Below are 22,631 nucleotides of genomic sequence, written 5' to 3' on the forward strand. Positions count from 1 at the left end.
ACAGTTTGGATTTTAATACAGTTGTGTAATCTGCACCTTGAGCCCTGCATCCCTTTGTGGTGAGGGGAAATCCTGGGACCGAAGCAGCCGGATTCCTGCCTGAAGAGGATCTTTGCCAGCAGAGATCAGCCCCTCTGCAGTGACCAGTGAGTCCAGAGCCATCTCTGAACCTGAGGATCATTCATGGAGTTTGTGAGTGCACCATCTGTTAGTTAGTCAGTTAAGGAATTTGTTTTGGGGACTCCCTGAACTGTGTCCTCAAGCCAGGGAGTGAGGGTTTGGGGATTTTATAACCTGCTGCATATTAAACCTGTGGAGGGATTTACCACCTTCTCCCACTTGTGAGTCCTTTGGGCTGTTCCGAACCCAGTCAGCCACACTGCTAAACCACTGCCAAGAAGAATTTTATGGTCATAAGTCATCAACGGCCCCAACAAAGTACCCGTACCAACGGGAGACTAATCTTATATTTGCTACATCACGTCACGTGACTGGGGAAAGTCACAGGTATTAGCACCGTCGGCACCAGTGACCCTAACAATAGTGCTTTCCCCTGTTATGTTATATTTGTCTCCTATTTAATATAATTATTGTGTTGAATATATTGTATGTGTTTGTGTTATTTGTTGGAGACTTCCAAGAAATAACACAATCTGGCAAGTAAGTGAGGATTACCCTGTTAAAATTTTCCTCCCAAGCTGCCCTGGTGACCCTGCCAGAAAGGAGTGAGAGGGGTGGAGGCACCACCAAATAAATTCATAGGAAAAAATAAAGACCTGCTGAGTGGGTGGCGGGATCCAGAAGAACCCAGACCTGTCCATCAAAACCTATAAGAAAATTGGCATTAAAGAAGGTAACCGGGTGGAGAGGGGACGCTACACGTTCCACATGAAAGTTTTTCCACAATTGAAAAAGGTGCTCCTTTACTCCAGTTTTACACATTTCTGTGATGGTAAATACTATACTGCTGATGCTAGTATGACAATGATTTATAAATTTGTTAAAACTTTCTAAGTTACAGTACTTAAGACTACTGTAAAGGACACTTCATATACAGTGGATTCTGCTTAATAGCAACCTGTCTATTGACGACTTTTTGGTTAACAGGACTTGGCTGGGAACCAATCCTGTCCCATTGACTTTAATGTTAGTGGGGTTTAGACATTGCCAATGACGTGCCATCTATTAACATTTTTTTATAAGAGAGGCTCCAGCAGCACTGCAGCAGGCAGCTTTGCAAAGCTGCAGCCAGGGAAGGAAGTGCTGGGATGTGCCTTCCCCAGTTGTGGCCCCACAAACCTACCAGTGCACAGGGACCATACAGGAAGTAAGGGGCTATGGGAAGGGCAGTAGCAGGGTGAGAGCCAGATGCCAGGGTTCCTCTCCCTGCTCTCTCCAATCTGTGCCCTGCCAGTGGGGCTGCACCCAGAGAAGGCAATGCTGGAATGTGCTGAGCTCCAGCCCCCATAGTGGGCAGGGAGAGGTATGGTGCAGCCCCACAGACCCCCTGCTCCTGGTAGAAAGCCCCAGCATCAGGGCTGCAGCCCCCTTCCTGCTGCTACCCTTCCCACGGGCAGCTTTGTGGAGCTGCTGCCATGGACGGCACGTCCCAGCTCTTCCTTCCTTGGCTGCAGCCCCATAAACCTGCCTTGTGCTTATTAGCGCTTGTCTAATGGCAGCTTTTTGCTGGCAACTAAAGGGCTGCTAATAAGCAGAATCTACTGTATTCAGGCATTATCCTGAATTTTAGAATCGTAGACTTTGTCAGAAGGGACCATTATGATCGTCTGGTCTGACCTCCTGCACAATGCAGGCCACAGACTCTCACCCACCCCACTCCTGTATCAAACCCCTAACCTATGTCTGAGCTGTTGAAGTCCTCAAATCGGACTTCAAGGTGCAGAGAATCCTCCAGCAAGTGACCCTTGCCCCACACTGCAGAGGAAGGTGAAAAAACCCCAGGGCCTCTGCCTTGGAGGAAAATTCCTTCCCGACCCCATATATGGCAATCAGCTAAACCCTGAGCATGTGGGCAAGACTCACCAGCCAGACACCCAGGAAAGAATTCTCTGTAGTAACTCAGATCCCACCCCATTTAACAGGCCATTGGGCATATTTACCGCTAATAGTCAAAGATCAATTAATTGCCAAAATTAGGCATTCCCAACATACTATCACCTCTATAAATTTATCAAGCTTAGTCTTAGAGCCAGATATGTCTTTTGCCTCCACTGCTCCCCGTGGAAGGCTGTTCCAGAACTTCACTCCTCTAATGGTTAGAAACCTTCATCTAATTTCAAGTCTAAACTTCCTGATGGCCAGTTTATATCCATTTGTTCTTGTGTCCACATTGGCACTGAGCTTAAATAATTCCTCTCCCTCCCTGGTATTTATCCCTCTGATATATTGAAAGAGAACAATCATATCTCCCCTCAGCCTTCTTTTGGTTAGGCTAAACAAGCCAAGCTCTTTGAGTCTCCTTTCATAAGACAGGTTTTCCATTCCTCGGATCATCCTACTAGCCCTTCTCTGTACCTGTTCCGGTTTGAATTCATCCTTCTTAAACATGGGAGACCAGAACTGCACACAGTATTCCAGATGAGGTCTCACCAGTGCCTTGTATAATGGTACTAACACCTCCTTATCTCTACTGGAAGTACCTCGCCTGATGCATCCCATGACCGCATTAGCTTTTTTCATGGCCATATCACATTAGCAGCTCATCGTCATCCTGTGATCAACGAATACTCTGAGGTCCTTCTCCTCCTCTGTTACTTCCAACTGATGTGTCCCCAGCTTATAACAAAAATTCTTGTTATTAATCTCTAAATGCATGACCTTGCACTTTTCACTATTAAATTTCATCCTATTACTATCAATCCAGTTTACAAGGTCATCCAGATTTCCTGTATGATATCCTGGTCCTTCTCTGTATTGGCAATACCTCCCAGCTTTGTGTCATCTGCAGACTTTATTAGCACATTCCCACTTTTTGTGCCAAGGTCAGTAATAAAAAGATTGGTCCCAAAACTGATCCCTGAGGAACTCCACTAGTAACCTTCTTCCAGCCTGACAGTTCACCTTTCAGTATGACCCGTTGTAGTGTCCCCTTTAACCAGTTCCACCTTTCAATTTTCATATTGATCCCCATCTTTTCCAATTTAACTAATAATTCCCCATGTGGAACCATATCAAATGCCTTACTGAAATAGAGGTAAATTAGGTCCACTGCATTTCCTTTGTCTAAAAGATCTGTTACCTTCTCAAAATTAACCTTTCAGTAAGAGAATATTGAAACAGTATCAAATCAGGAGTCCCAGGAGATCTTAGTCTAGATATTCCTGTAAAGGAAAATTTATATTTGATCGTTTTAGAGTTATTCATGCAAATTGTAGTGTTAGTTTAGCTACCCTTTGACAAATAACTCTTTGCTAGACAGCTGAACTTCTCCCTATACAATAGAGGATTGTGCAGTCTGTGGACACATTTCTCATATGATACCTTCTCTGGAGATTAAGAGTGAAGATTTCAAGGAAATGACAATTCTGCTTCTGTCTGTTCTTCAGACATGATCACCCCAAATATGACAATTCCAACCCTGGTGCATTGTGTATTGCAAGTCCCTCAGTTCAAGGAGATACTGACCAACTTTTAAGGAGTGTTTCTGGCTATCATAGTGTAATATAAAGCCACTCCAGTATTATGATCCTTGTTCCAGAGTACAGAATGTGCCTTAAACATTTGCCCAGGGGATGCTGCAAGTTCTATACTTCGTGTTTTTTCTTATGGGTAAATCCAGGCCTAGCCACTGGAGCAAGGAGAGCAGAGACAACCCGTTGTGGGAAATAGCTGATGAAGGATTTCATCTGAAAGCGGAGATACTGCACTGTGGCATGCAGCGCTACATGTACGCCAGTAGATGCCAGCTGCAGTTGGGTGCTAATAGGTGCTGGTCTCATGGGGGCAGGGAACAGTGATACTTCTCCAACGTGCAGGATGTGAAAATGGGGCCTGACTAAACTGAGGCCCCTACACCTCTTCCAGCACTCCTATGCATTATGGGAAACAGGCTCCCTTCTTCTCCAGACCCCAGCTCCTCTCCCTTTAGTGCAGGAGTAACCCTTAGAGTTCTGTATTTTAATACATAGACAGTTAATATACCAAAGTGCCAATATCCATGATGGGATTGGCTACTCCTGTTTTGTTGCATTTCAAACTGTTTCGTAACAGACACACACAGACAGTAGTTCCAATAAATATATTTTAAAATAGGAAATATGTAAAATCATTTGACTGTCTCAGTGTAGGAAAGTGATATTGCTGTCCATTACAAGATCACACAGCTGTACCCTTCTGCATATTCTATTATATATGCTGGGTAAATCTGGTGCTTCTCAAAGATGACAAAAATGGAGGGATTCACTAGGCTGTCCACACAGCTGTCGTAAAAGCTGTTCGGATTGTTAGGTCTGGGTGGAGGGCGAAGATAGTTGTTGCTTCCTTGAACAAAGTCTCCAACTAGCACTCGAGCTACGATCATGGTCTTGGAACTGGAGCCAGTCTGACAATATTGATGGGAATAACAAGCGTCTCTGGCAAAGTAGCTTCCTAAGAACAAGAAAAAGCCAAGATAAGAATTATTTCTTTAGAATTTATTTTACGCTTGTATCTATTACTGCCATAACAGTTGATGCTCTAGCTTATAGCATTTCAACAAGTGCCCTTAACACTGTATGTACCTCCAGGTAACTATAGATATCTCCTAAATCATACTCGTACTTAGTTTATTATGAATAAGGTAAATATCTAATCATGCTTTCTAAGACACCCTCGATCACCCATAGTCAGTAAGTTAGATAACTAACCAGTGCAACTATTTTGGCTTTTTAATGTGTTTTACTTCATGGACTGCACCCTGCGCCTAGTTAAGTCAGCATTGGGGCTTGTCTAAACATAGAAGTTGAACGGCTTTTACTATACAAGTATAGTTAAACCCCTAGCGTGGTTGCGCTTAGAGGTACAACAGTACCTTACTCCAATATAGCTTATTTCTGTAGTAAAAGAGGAACAAACTGTACCAGTATAAGATACTGGTAAATGTGTCAATCAGGGATGTGACTTTTTCCCCCCCAAATACCAGTAGAACTCCTAGTATGGACGCATGTAAATAGGTATAATACTATCTTGTATAACTGTCCACACTAAGGGTTGTGCTGGTATTTTGGAAATGAAGTTACACCCCTGACTGACATAGTTATGCCACTAAATCTGTGTGTAGACCAGACCTTAGCTGGTCAGAAAGTAGTTCTCTCCCCTCTGGGAAAATCTTTTGCTTTTCAGATTAAAACAAACAAACAAAAAAGCAAAACTTTGGCATGGCCTATATTTAAAAATTTATACTGGCATACCTATGTTGGTCAGGGGTGTGGGGAAAAAAAAAACACACATCTTGTGACAGCTATGCTGACAAAATTATCGGTATAGATGCAACTGTGCTGACAGAAGAGTGTTTCTGTTGGCATCGCTAACATTGCACAGGGAGGTGGTGTTCCAGTACCAGCAGAAAAACTCCTGTCAGCGTATGGTGTGTCTACACTAGGGTGCACAGCTACATTGGCAGAGTCAGCATAGGCTCTATTAGCATAGACACAGCCTCAGAGGAAAGAAGTCACTTTCTGCAAAAAGTTCTCGTTTTGTCAAAACCCCAATTTTCCATAGAAAAAAGCAAAAAATTTTGACCAGCCCCAGTCAATATCCAAGCTCCTATTGACTACAATAGGAGAAGGAGACGGCCTTTTGAACAGCATCTAAAGCAATGTTTCTCAACCTTTTTGATACCAAGGACTGGCTTGCTGCCTTCCTAAACTGCATCAGGGAGATCTCAGGGATTGGTGCCGGTCCACAGACCATTCGTTGAGAAACACTGCTCTAAAGCACGTGGTTGCCTCAAGAGTGTTTGACAAACTTCTATTTCTTCAGATTTAAGAAAAAGAGCTTCTGCAAGAGGGTTCTCAATCCTTTTTTTTTTTTTTTTTTTTTTACAAGCTAGCAGATAGTAGTCGGCTATGAATTCTGCAGTTAATATTCCAACAATGGAATCTTGAGACATCATGAACCATGAAGACAAAGCTAGAAGTTTTTAAAGTGATGCACAATAAAAACCTAGTAATAATGTTAAACTTCTGATTTGAATCCATCTTTTCTTAATTTTCCAACAGATAAGGTTGCTCTGAAAATATTATACAGAACCAGACAAGCCCTTCTACAGTTAACTATTCACGGAACTCCTACCTGAAAGAAAGGATCCTTTCAATATTTCTAAATACCAACACAAAAACTAGTCAGAAACAGACCAAAAGTGTTGCTAGAAAGCAAGCGCACCTTCTACATGCCCTTTGATATGCCTGACTAACTTCCATTAATATTAAAACACAATCCCGTTAAAATCAGTGGGAGGTTTCAAACTGAGCAAAATAGCACGATTGAGTTCAGAAGGGTAGAATAGATCTTTTAAATTTGAAACAATATTGCTCAGCACTTGGAGTAATTGTTTACACCTGTAAAAAGTAAATGTAAAATGCCAGTTCAATAGCCTTTGCACTCACTCTGCATTGGTGTAAGTGGCCACTAAAGTTGCAAGGCAACAGAGAATCAGGCCCAGTATGTAGGAAGTTGACTTCTGCAGTATTAATTTGAGTCTGTTTCATTACATTCCAGGAACAGAGAGAGAGAGAGTTCATGTTACATTTACACACACTACCTCTATACCTTTTCCATATAATGTTCCATGGGTCCCACAGATTCTCCAGTCAAAGTTTTGTCCACAGATGGCATGCAGATGGGATGTACTTGTTCCATGGAATAAGAGCCTCTCATCCACATCTCTTCCTCTGTTTGTCTTCCTCATCTGCTCCTTTTGCCTAGTGATAGAAATGTGTCAAGGTCGGCAGAAAGCAAAAAAACCCAAAACATTTATGCCAGGGCAAAATGAGGTTTCCAATCTTCCTCTCTGCTTCAACCATATTCCAGTTAAACCTTAAACTTAGAAAGCGGAACAAAAGAAACACTGAAGGGTAAATGGGTTTACCTGGTTTTCCTCTTCCCACGTTATCCAATAGATCCCTTATGCTACGTGTTATGGCTCTACCTACCAGAAAGCAAGGAGGCCACCAGTCAAGACAATATAAGGCAAGGAGGCTGCCAGTTCCACTTCAGTCTAGAAACGTCTACAGCAAGAACAGAAGTATGAGAACACACTGAGTACAAAGAACGAAACGCCACCACGGAAGAACAAACTTCAGAGGATATAGGAGAGACCATGACACAGAATTGCTGGTAAGAGCTCTTGTTGTAAGTCTCCTCATCCTTTGCCCTAGCTTCCTTATACTAAAGATATGTAGCAATAAGCTAAGAAGAGAGAGTTTCTTTAAAACCAGCGTGTGTGAGCACATGCATGCGCTCACACATGAGCATACCATTACAGTGCAATTAAGATCCCTAATGTCAGGGTATTTTAGGAAGGGTTTAAGCCCACCTGAGGCATTCTTGTCCTCTAAATCGGTCTTCTATTTTGAACTAAGAAGTAAGCCAATAAAGTAAAAAGGCCTGCAGGACTTCCTGACAAATGAAACAACCCATGGCACAACAGGAGTCAGAGCATACCAGATTTCTAGCTTTTTAAGTTTCCTAACGGAGGAGGGAAGGAATGCCACCACTGGTACCCTGACTGAACTAGTTATAGTGGCATTTGAAACCAGAATAGCAAATTCAGGTCAGAACTCTCTTTCTGAACCCGAGACTTCATCTCACACACATTAGGGGAACAGTAACAGGGAACCCACTCAGCTGGGTACAGCTTCTGTTCAGCTATGGCATATAGCAACATGGCACCCATAGATCAAACTAGAATGATACAAAACTAACATGGCAGATACTACATGGATTAAAAGCTGACTAACGGGGAGGTCTCTAAATGTAATTGTAAACAGGGAATCCTCAAGGAGGTACATTTCTAGTTGGATCTCTCAGGGAAACTGATCAGAGCCCTTTGCTAGTTAACATTTTTATCAGTGATCTGGAAAAAAACATAACATCATTTCTGACAAAGTTCACAAATAAAGTTTGGGGGAGTGCTAAATGATGAAGAGGACTGATACAGAGCACTGATTCAGAGCAATCTGGATAACTTGGTGAGCTGGGCGCAAGCAAACAATATGCATTTTAATTCAGCTAAATGTAAATGAATACATCTAGGAACAAAGAATGTAGGCCATACTTACAGAATGGGGACTGTATCCTGGGAAGCAGTGACTATGAAAAAGATTTGAGGGTCATGATGGATAATCAGCTAAACAGGAGTTCAAAGTTCAATGATGTGGCCCAAAAGTTTAATGCAATCTTTGGCTGAATAAACCAGGGAATCTCCAGTAAGAGTAGAGAAGTCATGTTACCTCTATCTGGCATTGGAGTGACCACTGCTGGAATACTGTATCCATTTCTAGTGTCCAGAATTCAAGAAGGATGTGGATTAATTGGAGGGGGTTCAGAGAAGAGCCACAAGAATGATTAAAAGATTAGAAAACATGCCCTTATAGTGATAGATTCAAGGAGCTCAGTCTACTTAGTTTCCCAAGAGAAGCTTAATGGGTGACTTGACTTTACTACAATCTATGAGTACCTACATGGGGGAGAAAAAATGTGATAATCAGCTCTTCAATCTAGTGGAGAAAGGTATTACAGGACCCAACGGCTGGAAGTCAAAGCTAGACAAATTCAGACTGGAGATGAGGTGTAAATTTAACGGCGAGGATGTTTAGCCTTTGGAACACTGTAGCAAGTGTTGTGGTGGATTTTCCATCATTGGTAATTTTTAGATCAAGATTGGATTTAAAAAAAAACAAGATATGCTCTAGTTCAAACGGGAATTATTGGGGGGGGGGGTCCTATCACCTGAAGTTCTACAGAATGTCAGACTAGAGGATGACAATGGTCCCTCCTGGCTAAAAAGTCCCTTTAGCTTGGCATGGTGCATATTAAAGGAACAGTCGTATCACACGCACATAGCTTCACACTAGTAGAGATCCTTCCTTTTTGTTAGTTACACTGTGGTAGCTCCGAAAATGCACTAGTCAACGTACATACACATGCAGGAAGACAGTTCCAGTCCCAAAGAAGTTCTAATACCCCACTCTATGGGCAAGTCTACACTACAGTGCTACATTGGTGCAGCTGCACCGATGCACCGATGCAGCTCTGCTGCTGTAGTGCATCTGGTGAACATGTGCTATGCTGATGGGAGAGCGCTCTCCCGTCTGCATAATTATTCTACCTTGGTGAGAAGCATAAGCTATATTGGCAGGAGAGTGCCTCCTGCTGACATAGCGTCAGCGTGGACAGCATGAAACTTGTGTTGCTCGGTGGAGGAGGGAGGTCCACACCTAACATACATTGCTCAGGGATCGACTTAAGCAGTAGTGTAGATCTGCCCTATATCTTATTAGAGTGGCACTCAAATGAGTGAGGAAAGTATAACTGTCTCACTTGAGTTATCTTCAAACTTTTCACATGGCATATCAAGGATTGCTGGGGGGTTTTCCACGTTTGACTTGCTAGCTAGAAACACAATAGCCTCTGTTTTTGTAGCTCTTCTCATTCTCCATCCAGCTATTTGAAATCCTAACTTTCCTGCTTTCCTCTAACTTTTTCCGCCTGAGGTGGTCGCTTCTGGAATCCTAACCAGTACTGATGAATGGGTACAATGCAATCTTAACTAAGTTCTCAGGTCCAATGAGCCATGGGAAGGAATTTAGAGCCCACTTCTGTATCAGTTTTACTGTTCTAGAATGAGTATTTTAGCATAAGAAAGGATTTGCTGTCTTTTCAGACAGCTTTTATTTGCTGATCACATAAAATTAGCCAGCAGAAATCCATGTATGTCTGTTTAAAAACCTGCAACAGTTCTTCACCCCCCTCCACCTCTCCTTGCCCCCCTCCATCTTAAACTCTTGCACATGCCAGGTTGAGGCCTAAACTGGAACACTGCATCTGCACCCCCATAAACATCCTCGGCCCCCCAATTCCCAGAGTTTGGTGGTGGATGTTTAGTTTGTGATCTGGATTCAGATCTGAATTCAGCAGTTTACTTATTTGCATATGGTTAGTTGAGCCCCGAACACCCTAAACTTAGGGAATGTTTAAGATTTGGTTCTGAATCCAAATTGGGACTTCATAGCTCAGGCACATGCCCAATAAGTATATTAATGAGCAAGAAGCTTTGTTAAAGCCAATTATGTTTTTTGGTGTAGTCCAGCTAACATCCAAAAATACAAAATTTTACAGATGTGTCTTTCAAAGGCTTGAAAGTTAGAACATCTGGCAATGAACAGTTAAGGGATCCAGTCATTTCTCAAAAACAACGAGGAGTCCGGTGGCACCTTAAAGACTAACAGATTTATTTGGGCATAAGCTTTTGTGGGTAAAAAACATCTGAAGAAGTGGGGTTTTTTACCCACAAAAGCTTATGCCCAAATAAATCTTAGGGTACATCTACACTACAGGGGGGAGTCGATTTAAGATACGCAAATTCAGCTACGTGAATCAACGTATCGCAGCCGACTTACCCCGCTGTGAGGACGGCGGCAAAATCGAATTCTGCGGCTTTCTGTCGACGGCGCTTACTCCCACCTCCGCTGGTGGAGTAAGAGCGTCGATTCGGGGATCGATTGTTGCGTCCCGATGGGACGCGATAAATCGATCCCCGATAGGTCGATTTCTACCCGCCGATTCAGGCGGGTGGTGTAGACCTAGCCTCAGTCTTTAAGGTGCCACCGGACTCCTTGTTGTTTTTGTGGATACAGACTAACACGGCTACCACTCTGACACTTGAGTCAGTTCTCAGCCTTTTAATCCTTTATCATTCATCTCTAACCCCATCCAACTTACTGTGCCCACACAAACTTAACTTTTCCCCTCAAACTTTCAACCTTCAATCCCAGACAGCAGATAACTTCGAGCTTCAGGCAGGGAAATACCCAGGTAGTCCTTAACTTGTGAACATAAGTAAAATATAGCCTTTCAGTTTCCTTATTCCTCCTTGCTTCCCATGACATGACCGGGGCAAGCAAGCACTTCCTTTTCCCTTTAGGGACCCTACCACAGCATTCTGCTGAGCCCTGCCCTGGCTTGATGAACCCTTAGTTCATTTCTGTTCTGCCTACATTAGAGTGGGGAAGCAAACGCAGTTTGTTACATAGCTAACTTGTTCTCCTTAATCATCCCCTTCTTTCTCCTTCTCCTCCTCCTCCACCCCAAACACCACAAAACAGCCTTCTCAGCAAAGCCATCAAAATCAAATGCAGTTGGTGTTTCTAAGAAACTGTTTTGGAGAGATTCTGAATCCCAACCCTATCTCCCAAAATAGAGAGAAACTCCCAAGTGAACTTCAGGTAAGTTTTCAAAACACCATCACTGATTTTTGTTTTTCTTTTTTAAACCAAGAAACTTGTCCCTGGAATGATAGTATAACATGCAATATTTCAGGAAGATGGGTTCATTCTGGTGTGAGGAGATGGGAGAATTAAAGAGAAAAAAAACCAAGGTTATAAGGGGAAGCAAGCAAGCTACAGCCACTCCATCACACAAACACACTCACCTCTTACAGGGATAGGGACAATAGACTAAAGGGCAAAGTGTGGCCTTGCTCCCCTATAGGAACACTGCTGCACACATGCTTTTGCAGTTGTGCTCTCTACCCCCTCAATCACCCTTCCCCAAGAGCTGCAGGTTACCAGCTTCTGTTCTCCAAATCTTCATTTTTTTCCTAATATAACGGTCACATCTGCTTTAATGTTCACGTGCAGGTTAATAAGCAGATCAAGGGCCTCTGAAGCACTAATGCAAACCTCAACTGCTTCAAATCTTCCTTGAAAGCTCTGCAATTTCAGATTAGTGCTTTCCACAAAGATTTTCACATCATCCAACTCTGCTGTCAATAGGATTTGCTGCTGGTAGATTTTGCCAGATCAATCTTGTCTTCCTGATCCATCTGCTGTGCCACCTTCTCCTCTTCATGGCAGCTTCTCTTTGATTCAGCCAGGGTACTCCAAGGAAACATCTCTTCGAGCAAAAGTGTTTAGATTTAGCACAAGTTACTTCCCCTGTCTCAGGGTTCTGATGTTTAAGGGCCAGATTCTGCCCACAGATATACCCATACAACCCCATCAATGTAATTGGGAGATCCACATCCATAACTAAGTGCAGAGTGGTTTTGTTGTTTTTTAAAGTTGAAACTCCTTGTCCAGATTTATGCGGTGGCTTTCAGCAAGAAGGAGAGGAAGTGAGACAAAATGCATCTAACCAATACTACGCTTCCTAGTGGCCTCTAAAAATCAAACCTTAGTGTGATCTCTCTCTCTCTGGGCACTAGGATGCTGACCACAAGGGAATTTCAAGATCAAATAATGTTTCGTTGGGAAAGTCACATGGAGGAAGTCATAGTGTTTTCTATTAACCCCACTTCTAGTTCCATTAGGTCAATGCAAACCCATCTAGCCACAAGATTCAACCATAAAGTAACGGGCTCATAGGAACATGATCCTTTTTATATCCTGCAAAGCCACGTAAACTGTATTCTGACAAGAAGATCTACAGACACATTTTAAATCAAGCTAGGAACAGTTTGCAAAGTTTCAGTAGAAAACCTCACCAACCCATAGCCTTAATAAAAGGGACCCAGAACTGCACATTCATGAGAAATCAGCATACGTGCTGGACCTAGAGGTGCTATTTCACCCCCTGGTTTGAAGTGGTTTCCATCATATACATGGTTTACAGTTTGGTTCAATGGCTCTCAGCATCCCCATTATACAAATTGTTCCAGCACCCCTGGAAAACAGTCTTGAGCTACTTCAGTTATGGTATTTAGGGGGAATAGTTTCTTCTTGATTAGTTAGTGAGACTCATCAGCACATAAATAGCTCAGTGGTTTGAGCATTAGCCTGCTAAACCCAGGGTTGTGAGCTCAATCCATGAGGGGGCCACTTAGGGATCTGGGGCAAAATCAGTACTTGGTCCTGCTAGTGAAGGCAGGGGACTGGACTTGATGACCTTTCAGGGTCCCTTCCAGTTCTATGAGATAGGTATATCTCCATATATTATTATTATAATGAGAGAGAACAAACTCTAGAATTATCAGGATTACTCTGCTGCACCCAGTTAGATTCATAGACTTTAAGGTCAGAAGGGAGCCCCGTGATCATCTAGTCTGACCTTCTGCACAACGCAGGCCACAGAACCTCACCCACTCCTGAAATAGACCCCTAACCTCTGGCTGAGATACTGAAGTCGTCAAATCCTGGTTTAAAGACTTCCAGTTACAGAGAATTCACCATTTACACTAGTTTAAACCTGCAAGTGACCCATATCCCAGGCTGCAGAGGAAGGTTAACACCCCCCAGGGTCTCTGCCAATCTGACCTGGAGGAAACTTCCTTCCCGACCCCAAATATGGCAATCAGTTAGACCCTGAGCATGTGGGCAAGACCCACCAGACAGATACCTGGGAAAGAATTCTCTGTAGTAACTCAGAGCCCTCCCCACCTAGTGTTCTCTCTCCAGCAGTTGGGGATTTTTGCTACTGGCAGTCACCAATGGGCCACATGCCATCATTGGCAGTCCCATCATACCATCCCCTCCATAAACTTATTGAGCTCAGTCTAGAAGACTGAGGGTTTTTTAATTAAATAAAATGGATACAAACCACTGGAAAACTTGCCAAAGTGATGGGTTCTGAATCCTCTGCAATCTGCAGATTCTGCAATTTTTCATTGTCTTCTCAAATAGGTCCTTGACTTCCTTGTATTCACCGGTAGTGTCACTCAGCTCCACCAACTAAAAACGATAAGCACAACAGAAATCAAGATGTTAAAGTGTTTTCAATGAGCACTCCCCAAGCCTTTCACAAAAGGAAGCACCCAATCACACTGCATTAGAGATGTAACTACCCCACAACTACACTCACAATTAAAGCTGAGTGAATAGTTCATTTTTTTCAGTTTGGCCCCCAAACTGGGGGGGGGGGGGAGGAGGGGGAGTTTGATTTGAACCAAAGAAATCAATTTTTTTTATTTCATCAAATTGAGACCAATTTTTTTCTCAAGTTTTGAATCAAAATGTTTGAGTCAACTCAAAATGAATTTTCTTTGAGTTTTTCCGTTTAGGTCTAGTCATTTTTGAGTATGTTTCACCTGCGTATGCAAGTGTGTGTTTTAAATTGGTCAAATTTCAAAAAAGAAAGCAAGCTGTACTATACTCCAAACTTTCCCAGAGCCCACCCTTACTTATTAGAGGTCTTTTCACACTTGAAAAGTAATACTAACTTTACTGTAGCAAATTATTTTAAAATAGCATTGTAACCATAGTGGCCGACATTTTAATGAGGAAAGCAATGTAAGTGTCTCCATAATATTTTTTTACATGACTTGATAATCTTCAGAATTCCCCTCACTATGAAATTCTTCAGTGTGTTCATTTTTAAAGAAAAATACTGCTGGGGATTAAAAAAAAAAAAATCTGCATTGAGCTATGGAGCGTCATGCTCCAAGTCATTAGTTGGAGTCCAGATCAAATCAGTAGTGACCAAAAAGTCATTATGATCTGATGGCTGTTCAGTCATGCACTCCTGTGGAATGCGTTGATGGTCTTAATTCTCTTCCCAGTGACATGTCTATGTCAAACATGCCAACTCTATATTTCCAGCTTGCGCATATCACTGGAAACACCACATGAACCTCCTCTCTTGAGTTTGAGGGTTGCATTTTAAGTAGTCTACCTTCCACAAGAACCAGTATAGGAAAGATATCTCCCTGAGTAGAGCTAACAGATCAAAGTACCTTGTACCCTAGGTCAGGCAATGCCGATTGGTCCCAGTTTGGAGGAAAGAGATGAAGTGGATAAGTAGTTTCCAATTGGCTGTTTGCAAACAAAAGAAATGAACAGCAGTGAGCCTACGGCACTTCCACACTAATGATCCTGCCCTGGAGCGTCAATCAGCTCTAAACGCTGTCTTGGAGACACAAGCCACAGTAACTATTTTATCTTGGTAACACTAGTTGCCAATTCATGCATATTACAGTGACCGGCTAGAATAGGAACAAGAGGTAACTTGTTGCCAGAGAGAATAAAGGGTACCCTAAGAGTCAGGCAGCACAATTAAGAGGAGGTAGAATGGGTAGGAAAGCTGCTGAAACTTAATCTTAAGGACACTTCACATAATGCTTCCAGAGCGAGTTCCAATAGCTGCTTGAACCTCTGGGAAATTAGGATGTTACCCCTTTCTCTTTGCCTGGGCTATGCACACACAAAGTAGCATGCCAGATCAGATTAGTGGTCTGTCTAGCCCACTATCCTGTACCAGACCCTTCAGAAGGAGGCACAAGAAACCGAAGTGGACAGTTATAGCATAACAAGTCCATAAGGAATGTTTATTCTAACCTCCATCAGATAGTTGTGAAACTCTCCTGATTCAGGGTGTTAAATAGTCCTTCCAAAATACAATGATTTTATGTTCGATAATATGACTGTGGCTATTCTTATCCATATAAATCCTTTTTTAAAATCCTGCTGAACTCTTGGCTGCAAAGATATCCTGTGGCAATGAGTTCCAGAAGCTGTTTTGTGTAAAGAGAAAAGCAGCACCGTAACGCTTGTTCTCCCAGCTGGGATCCAAAATTTTGTTGAACCAATCGTGCTTTAAATTCCCTCTCCCTAACTTTATTGAGCCATATGCTGGAACTTCCTCAAATTAACTGAAGTTCCTTAAATCCGCGTGTATGATTCACTTTAAGGAAACCTTTCTGCACATCACAGCATCCCTGGGCCTCCAGGAACAGCATTCTCTGGCTCCATCCTAGCTCTCCGGAGTGGCATTCCCCAGCTCCTATTTTTTGTATGAAGGAAATAATTTTATTCCTTTGGTCACGTACATTAAAGAACAAATAGATGCTTTCTCAAGCAACAGAGAGATATATGCGTCTGAAGAAGTGGGCTGTAGCCCACGAAAGCTTATGCTCTAATAAATTTGTTAGTCTCTAAGGTGCCACAAGTACTCCTGTTCTTTTAGTGTTACCAATAGTAGCAAAGAGTACACAACTCCTCCAGCTATCTGCAAGCCATCAGTCGCCACAGAGTGCTATCAAAGCCTACATCCTGGAGGTGCTGGGGAACCTACACTCACCATCACATCCACAACACAGCCTAGCGTTAACCCAAACTATCGTATGCCAGAGGCTTCCCTATGAACTGACACTCCGTGTAAGGCACTGTTTGGCAATAAAATGAAAAAGTAAGTGGTCAACACACTCGCCAGTACCTTCTCTCGCTCTTGTCTCCACCACCGAAGAACACAAACTTTGGCCACCTACAGACTTTTCTCCGAGTTTGATAGTGCAAGTTTATCTGGACCATATCTTGAAAGAAAGAAAAAATGTAACATGGCAGGAGTTAAAGAAACTTCACTACCCGGGAACTCTGTTTATTTAAATAAAGATATAGTACAGCTATGTATTGCTCCTACCCTGGCCTTCAATGCTTCCCAGGTTGGGGTCACTCTTTCACCTGTCCTACTCCTACTTGAAGCCCTTTTTGTTATTCTGACCCATTTCCAGTTCTTCTAACTCACTGTCATTAGGACTTTATGGGGGAAATCTGACTAGATGTAGTGCTATATCACCATCATCAGTTTTCCTGCAATTCCTCTTACCATCTAGGTTTCTGCTTATGGAATTATAAGGACTAAAAGAGGAAGACGCATTAGGTCATCTAGCTAGTGCATTCTTCCTGGCAGTACGGGATTGCTCCTTAGGGTTTAAACAAAAGCTTCCCCCTTGTTTGCTGGTTTTTTGATCCTGTACTGATCTCACAGATAAAGCATTATAACACCACTACCACCTTTGTAGTGAAACACAGACTATGTCACTTGTGGTGTTCTATGTGCACATGCATTTTTGGGAGCCACACACCCTTTTTTTATTCATGTGTCAGATACCAAATACTTTTGAGACATTGGAAAGCCAGTTGAACTTTTAATTTATTTCACAATATTATATCTATGTCACAAACAAAAACTGCTGAGCTTGAATTGATTTGCAAATTAGATACCATTAACTCTGGCTTGAATAGAGACTGGGAATGGCTGAGTCATTACACTACTTGAATCGATTTCCTTATGATAACGATCCTTAATCTCTTGTCAACTGTCTGTAATTGACCATCTTGATTATCACTACAAAAGTTTTTTTCCTACTGATAATAGGTCATCTTAATTAATTAGCCTCTTAGAACTAGTATGGCATTTTCTCTGCATGTGTATATATATATACTCTTATTATATGTTCCATTCTATGCATCCGATGAAGTGGGCTGTAGCCCATGAAAGCTTATGCTCAAATAAATTTGTTAGTCTCTAAGGTGCCACAAGTACTCCTGTTCTTTTTACAAACACAAAGATCTCTCTGGATTTACTGTTCATTTTCACCTTAGTCCAAGCAACTGGCTTCTACCCTGGCTGCATCCTTTATGCCTTCTCTCACCATAATGAGTCTGCAAGACTATCCACTGGTCTTCACATCTTCACCATGCTTTAAGGTTCAGTTCTCCTCTTTTACTTTTCCCTTTGTTCTTGCATGAGAGTAGCTGTCCCAGAGTTCATAGAGAGTTCACTCACTAGTCTGTTTGTCAGCAGAGAACATCTGGAGAGACTTTGCACGAAGGAAGCTATGTTTAAGTCAATCATGTTGTAATGTGTTAAACTTTAAACAAGCAGGTACCTTACCTTGAAAGTTTATCTCATACTGCTGAGAACCAGCTTGAAACAATACAGTGCCTTTTCGGTCCGCTAGAAATGCCGCCTCCAGATCCGCAGAAGTTACCGTGGCAGCACAATAATTTGCATACTATAGAATGAGAGCATGGGAAAATTACACCCATTACAAATGGACCTCTGGCTTCAATGGCATTGTATGCATGCAACAGAGCAGAGGTTAGCCTATAATCTATTCATTTTTATTAAGTCAATGATAGTGTTAAATTAGGTCAGTTTGGCGTGCTTCCTCCTACCATTGGAAGAAGACTATTTAGCTCTGCTCAATGACTATTAGTCTGATTTAATGCTGAGTTAGTGCACAAGAGATGGAAAGGATTTACTCAAGAGGAGCCAAATAGGACTCACTCAAAGAGGCATCAGCTGAAGATCCGTTACAAATTTTGATTGAAACGGTGCTTACAAATGCCAACACTATTTCTGAGAAACACCATTAAACTCTCCCTTTCTTTGGTCCTGCACAGAGTTCCAATAGGACCAGCTATAAGTCCACTGTGACAGATTAGTGGATATAGCACAGCTATAGATCCACCCTGTTCAGAGGAGATTGAAAGCACTCTATAGAAAAAAGGGCAGTTGGACTACAAGCCTTAGGATTTCCATAGAGCTACAGTGCAAAGCATAGTTGAAAGGATACGAGAAGGCAGGATCTTTTCTGAATGCAGTAACTGGAAATGGGGCTGTGTAACAGAAAATACTAGAGCAGATCAAAAGAATTTTCCAGAGGGAAGAAACCTTTCACAAAAATGGTTTGTTTTCCTTAATTTTCTGCAGAAGATTTCGACTTTTCAGCAAGAATTTTGATTCAAAGGGGCGTTGCTGTGCCTCCTGGGAGTTGTAGTTTGGGTGCCTTATACTCCCATTTTGTTCTATGGATTAGGCTGTCTGGCCAGACTACATCACTGGTGATGCCCCGTTCTCTCCTCTTTTGGTGGGGAGGAAGAGGCGCATCATAGGAGATGTAGTACATCCAGAAAGCCCAGCCCACAGTGAGAATGGGAACACTCAAACGATAACTCCCAAGGTGTCATTTTGAATAAAAGTGCAGTATTTTGGTTTTCATGCTTTCGGCTGTCTGTGAAACATCAACATTTTCCTTGGAAACCCAATACCTTTCATGGCACAATTTGTTTAGCTGAAAAACAGTTTTTGACCAAAATTATATGACCAGCCCTAGACAAATACACCAATTTTTAGAGCTATTCCTCAGAAGCTTCTATGGAGTATTAATGAAATATTGCGGAACAACTAAAACACAGAGGCACACCTGAGAATACAGTAATACACCTGTGCACATAGAGAGCACTGAGAGAACATCTGTGTGACATCTAGAATGGCTCAGAGTGTTGGGTGTCAGTCGAACACAAGCTCACCTGTTTCCCATATTCAATCCACTGCCCAGATCCATCCAACCAGTACCAGATGTATTCCATTCTGACAATAGATTGCAAATGCATGACAGATGGTGCAGAGAGATGTCAAAGTGGTGTAAAAGAGCAGATTGGCTTCAGGTAACTTCCTGAACTCTAATATTGAGAGAGAAATCCCAACTTAACACAAGCCTTAACAGAGCTGTTCAGATGGTATCTTATCTTCTGTAAGCATTAGAACACTGGCCATTTCTGAGGTAAAAGCAAGGCTCATTGTATGCTTGGCAAGAGCTCTTTCAACAGCAATAGCAGAATCTGTGCAGTGCTTTAAACAAACAAAAAAAAACCAAGGGGGCTCTATTTAGACTGTGATGGATCTCTGCAGGAATCAGGTTGCAGACCTTTTCTGGGGGTGCCCTGCATGAGTATAGTGGTCAGTATATCCATGCAATGTAATGAGTATACTTATCCTCAGGAGTCCTCCTAAGGAAAAACTGGCTTAAGTCAAAGTACGTCCCACAATAGTGGCTTGAGGATTCAGGTCCAGTGATTTGTCCTCTCTCTCTCTCAAAGTGCCCACTAAGCCAGTTAAGAGTACAGGATTCCACAGAACAAAGGAAGTGTTGTCTATGCATTTATAGGTCCAAAATGTATTTTGTGAGAAAGCCGGTTTGGCGGGGGTAGGGGTGGTACAGGGAGGCAGGGTTAGGCTTAATCCATTCCATAAAGACCAGCTCTGCAGTTTGGATTTGAATCAGACTTCCATAAAGTTCAGGCATGTTTGGCTCCAGGGTTTTGGTTTGGGCCCATATCTCGAGGCTAGTAGCAGATGGCCAATGATGAGCAACATGGCTATCCATCAGCCAAATATTAATAATCCTACTATTTGGAGAATATGGGGTGTTTGTGTTTTGGGGAGGGGGGCGGACAAAAAACCCTTTTTTTTTAAAACTTGACCATCTCAATATTTGACTCCAAATCTCTTAGTAGGCTTTGAAAATTCCACCAGACCTGCTTCTAGATCGGAAAAGAGCAACTTTCAAGACCCAAGTACCTGATTAACAAGAAGAAACCCAATCACTCAATTTAAAAAACATATTAAAAAAAAGCCTCGGGTCTAAGTTTATCCGAGTACAAAGATTAGAGCACAAAGGTCCAGTCTGAGTAATTCCAGGAACTAAAAGGCCTGTGAAATGATCAGAGTTCTCGTCTTTTGATTGCCTTGACAAAATCCTTTATTCAGATTCTTTCCCCTGCACTGTTGTTCCTCCTTAATCTATAGTAATATGTGCAAGGCCCATTCCTATAAAGATGAGCCTTGTTTGTTCTCATTCAAATCCCACTGCAGGGGAGTTGCTAGGCTTATATTAGCACCGGTTTCTTTTTCAAAGCCTTCAAGGGTGGCACTTGTGCACGCCTTTTATTTTCACTTTCCAAAGTTGTGCCTGTCACTAAAGTTTCTCAGATCTTTAATTTACTATAAAATCATGCCAAAATTGACGGTTTTAAATGTTTTTTTTTTTTAAGCTCATAAAAATACCTCTCATTTTGAGGACACTTCAATGGATAGACATCCCACACCTTGTAGTAGAGCCTACAAGCAGCCAAATAGAGGGGTCTTCTTAAATCAGAAAGCCAAGTTCTCCCTTAAATATAGTAGTTTTTATGCTATCATAGATTGTGCACATCAAAAGCAATCTTACAGTACATTTCTTACTGACAGTAGATTTCAGATAGAGGAGTGAGAAGCAAGCAATTAAGGAAAATACAGTTTCTTAACAGACACATCATTATGTTACTCACTGCAAGCAGGCATTCTTCCCAAACTACATTTAAAACAAAATCCACATGCTGTCTAAACACACTCACTCCCCCTCGATTAGCTTTACTAACAAAGCCCAGAATAAGCTATTTTCTCCAGAATTGGGTGTTCATAGGGCTCTTACCTAAGGACTATCCTGCCACAATCCTCTACAGGCAGGGAGCCCCTCCCACCACCCTTATACACAGGTAGGGTAGTTAGTCACCTGCCTCTGAGTCAGAAGAACCCACTTAACCCCTTCTCAGCAGAATTAAAACCTGCAGCCTGGGAAAGATGTTTCAGAAAAACACTGCCATTTTGTTACACACAATCTAACTACATCTATGCATGCTGTCGCCTTTTCTCAAGTATTTCCCTTTCTGAGGTGCTAGGCTATCCTTTATATTTAAAGTAGAACTCCTTAGAAAACTGAAGCCAATAACATTTCCTTGCAGTTACTGTCACACACAGTAACACTCTGGTGTTAGAAGGAAGTGCAGATGGGACAGATGGCTTTGGCAGGTATGCTGATTCCAGTCTCAAGGCATAAGTCAGTCTTTTTACCTTTATTGTTGGATTCCTGTATCTCCTACAATGTGCTCGAACTATAAAAAGAGGCTCAGACCCTGCTTGCTGTCTGTGGACTGCTTGCCACCCTGCAAGGAGAGTGAGAGCAGTCCAGGGCTTTGTAGCATCTTCTGATTCTTTTAACACTTCCTTTGTTTCTGTTACTTGCCCCAATTTTGTGGCATGTTGTCTTAACCATTTAACAGCCATGGTTATAGTTTGCAATATTTTACATTTCAAGGCTACAGTTTCTGCCCAAGCCTTACAAATTTCATTCCAGGTGTCTTCCCCGCTGTATTTTTAAAATTCATATGGACCTCTTTTGCTAGCAACCCAGCGGGTCCACGAGTTATCAAACTCTGTGGGGATTTGAAGGGAGGGGATAATGGGGTTCCCTAGCTCGTGGTTTTCTGTCATGTTAGATCGCGATTCCTACAGCGGACAGCTCGCTTACTCACCAGATCAGCGGTCGAGGTCACCAATGTCATCAGACGTCACCGGTGTGGTGCTCTGCTCTGTTCAATGTGGATAACAGTCGGCTGCGTGTGTGCGTTCCCTCTGTGTGCTGCCCTGGCTCTGCACGGATAGCGGACACCGCAGACCCCAAGAGAACCCCCAATGACCACAGACTCAGATGAGGTACGAAGGCACCCAGCCAGGTTTATTATCAAACGAAGCACAGTAATAGTTTCCCACAGACTCTACAGGACATACTACGAATATGTGCCCCCTGCCAATGGACCGGCTCAGTCAGTGGCGGGACTCTCCACTGCCCCGTAGGCCGGACAAAGACAACTCCTCAGGGGTACACTTTTATACACCGGTACAAACAAGTTACACATCACTCCCGCCGTATTGAGGTACAACCCCTCTACGTGTTAGGGTGCCTCCTCTCACCTTGTACATGTTGGTTCCAACAAATACAACTCTATCATATTACCCTCCTGCCCATCTTTAGGATGGGTCAGCCTTTTCCTTGTTATCTATCTGGAATGTGCTCGTGCTGGAGTGTTCTGGTA

General features: G+C 42.5%; 1 protein-coding gene across 1 annotated transcript; it reads right to left on the reverse strand.

The window, feature by feature from the left end:
* Window positions 1–4,317: 4,317 nt before the first annotated feature.
* Window positions 4,318–21,207, reverse strand: LOC128830511 (protein mono-ADP-ribosyltransferase PARP12-like). Its single transcript, XM_054016356.1, has 8 exons — window positions 21,191–21,207; window positions 19,248–19,400; window positions 17,827–17,947; window positions 16,366–16,462; window positions 14,888–14,966; window positions 13,756–13,886; window positions 6,769–6,920; window positions 4,318–4,608 (listed from the first exon to the last, which is right to left on the reverse strand). Exons 2-8 carry the CDS (start codon window positions 19,329–19,331, stop codon window positions 4,328–4,330), a joined length of 945 nt encoding a protein of 314 aa, XP_053872331.1. The 5' UTR covers window positions 19,332–19,400; window positions 21,191–21,207; the 3' UTR covers window positions 4,318–4,327.
* Window positions 21,208–22,631: the final 1,424 nt, after the last annotated feature.

This window comes from Malaclemys terrapin, chromosome 1, assembly GCF_027887155.1.
Source record: "Malaclemys terrapin pileata isolate rMalTer1 chromosome 1, rMalTer1.hap1, whole genome shotgun sequence".
In the NCBI taxonomy this organism is placed as follows: domain Eukaryota; kingdom Metazoa; phylum Chordata; order Testudines; family Emydidae; genus Malaclemys; species Malaclemys terrapin.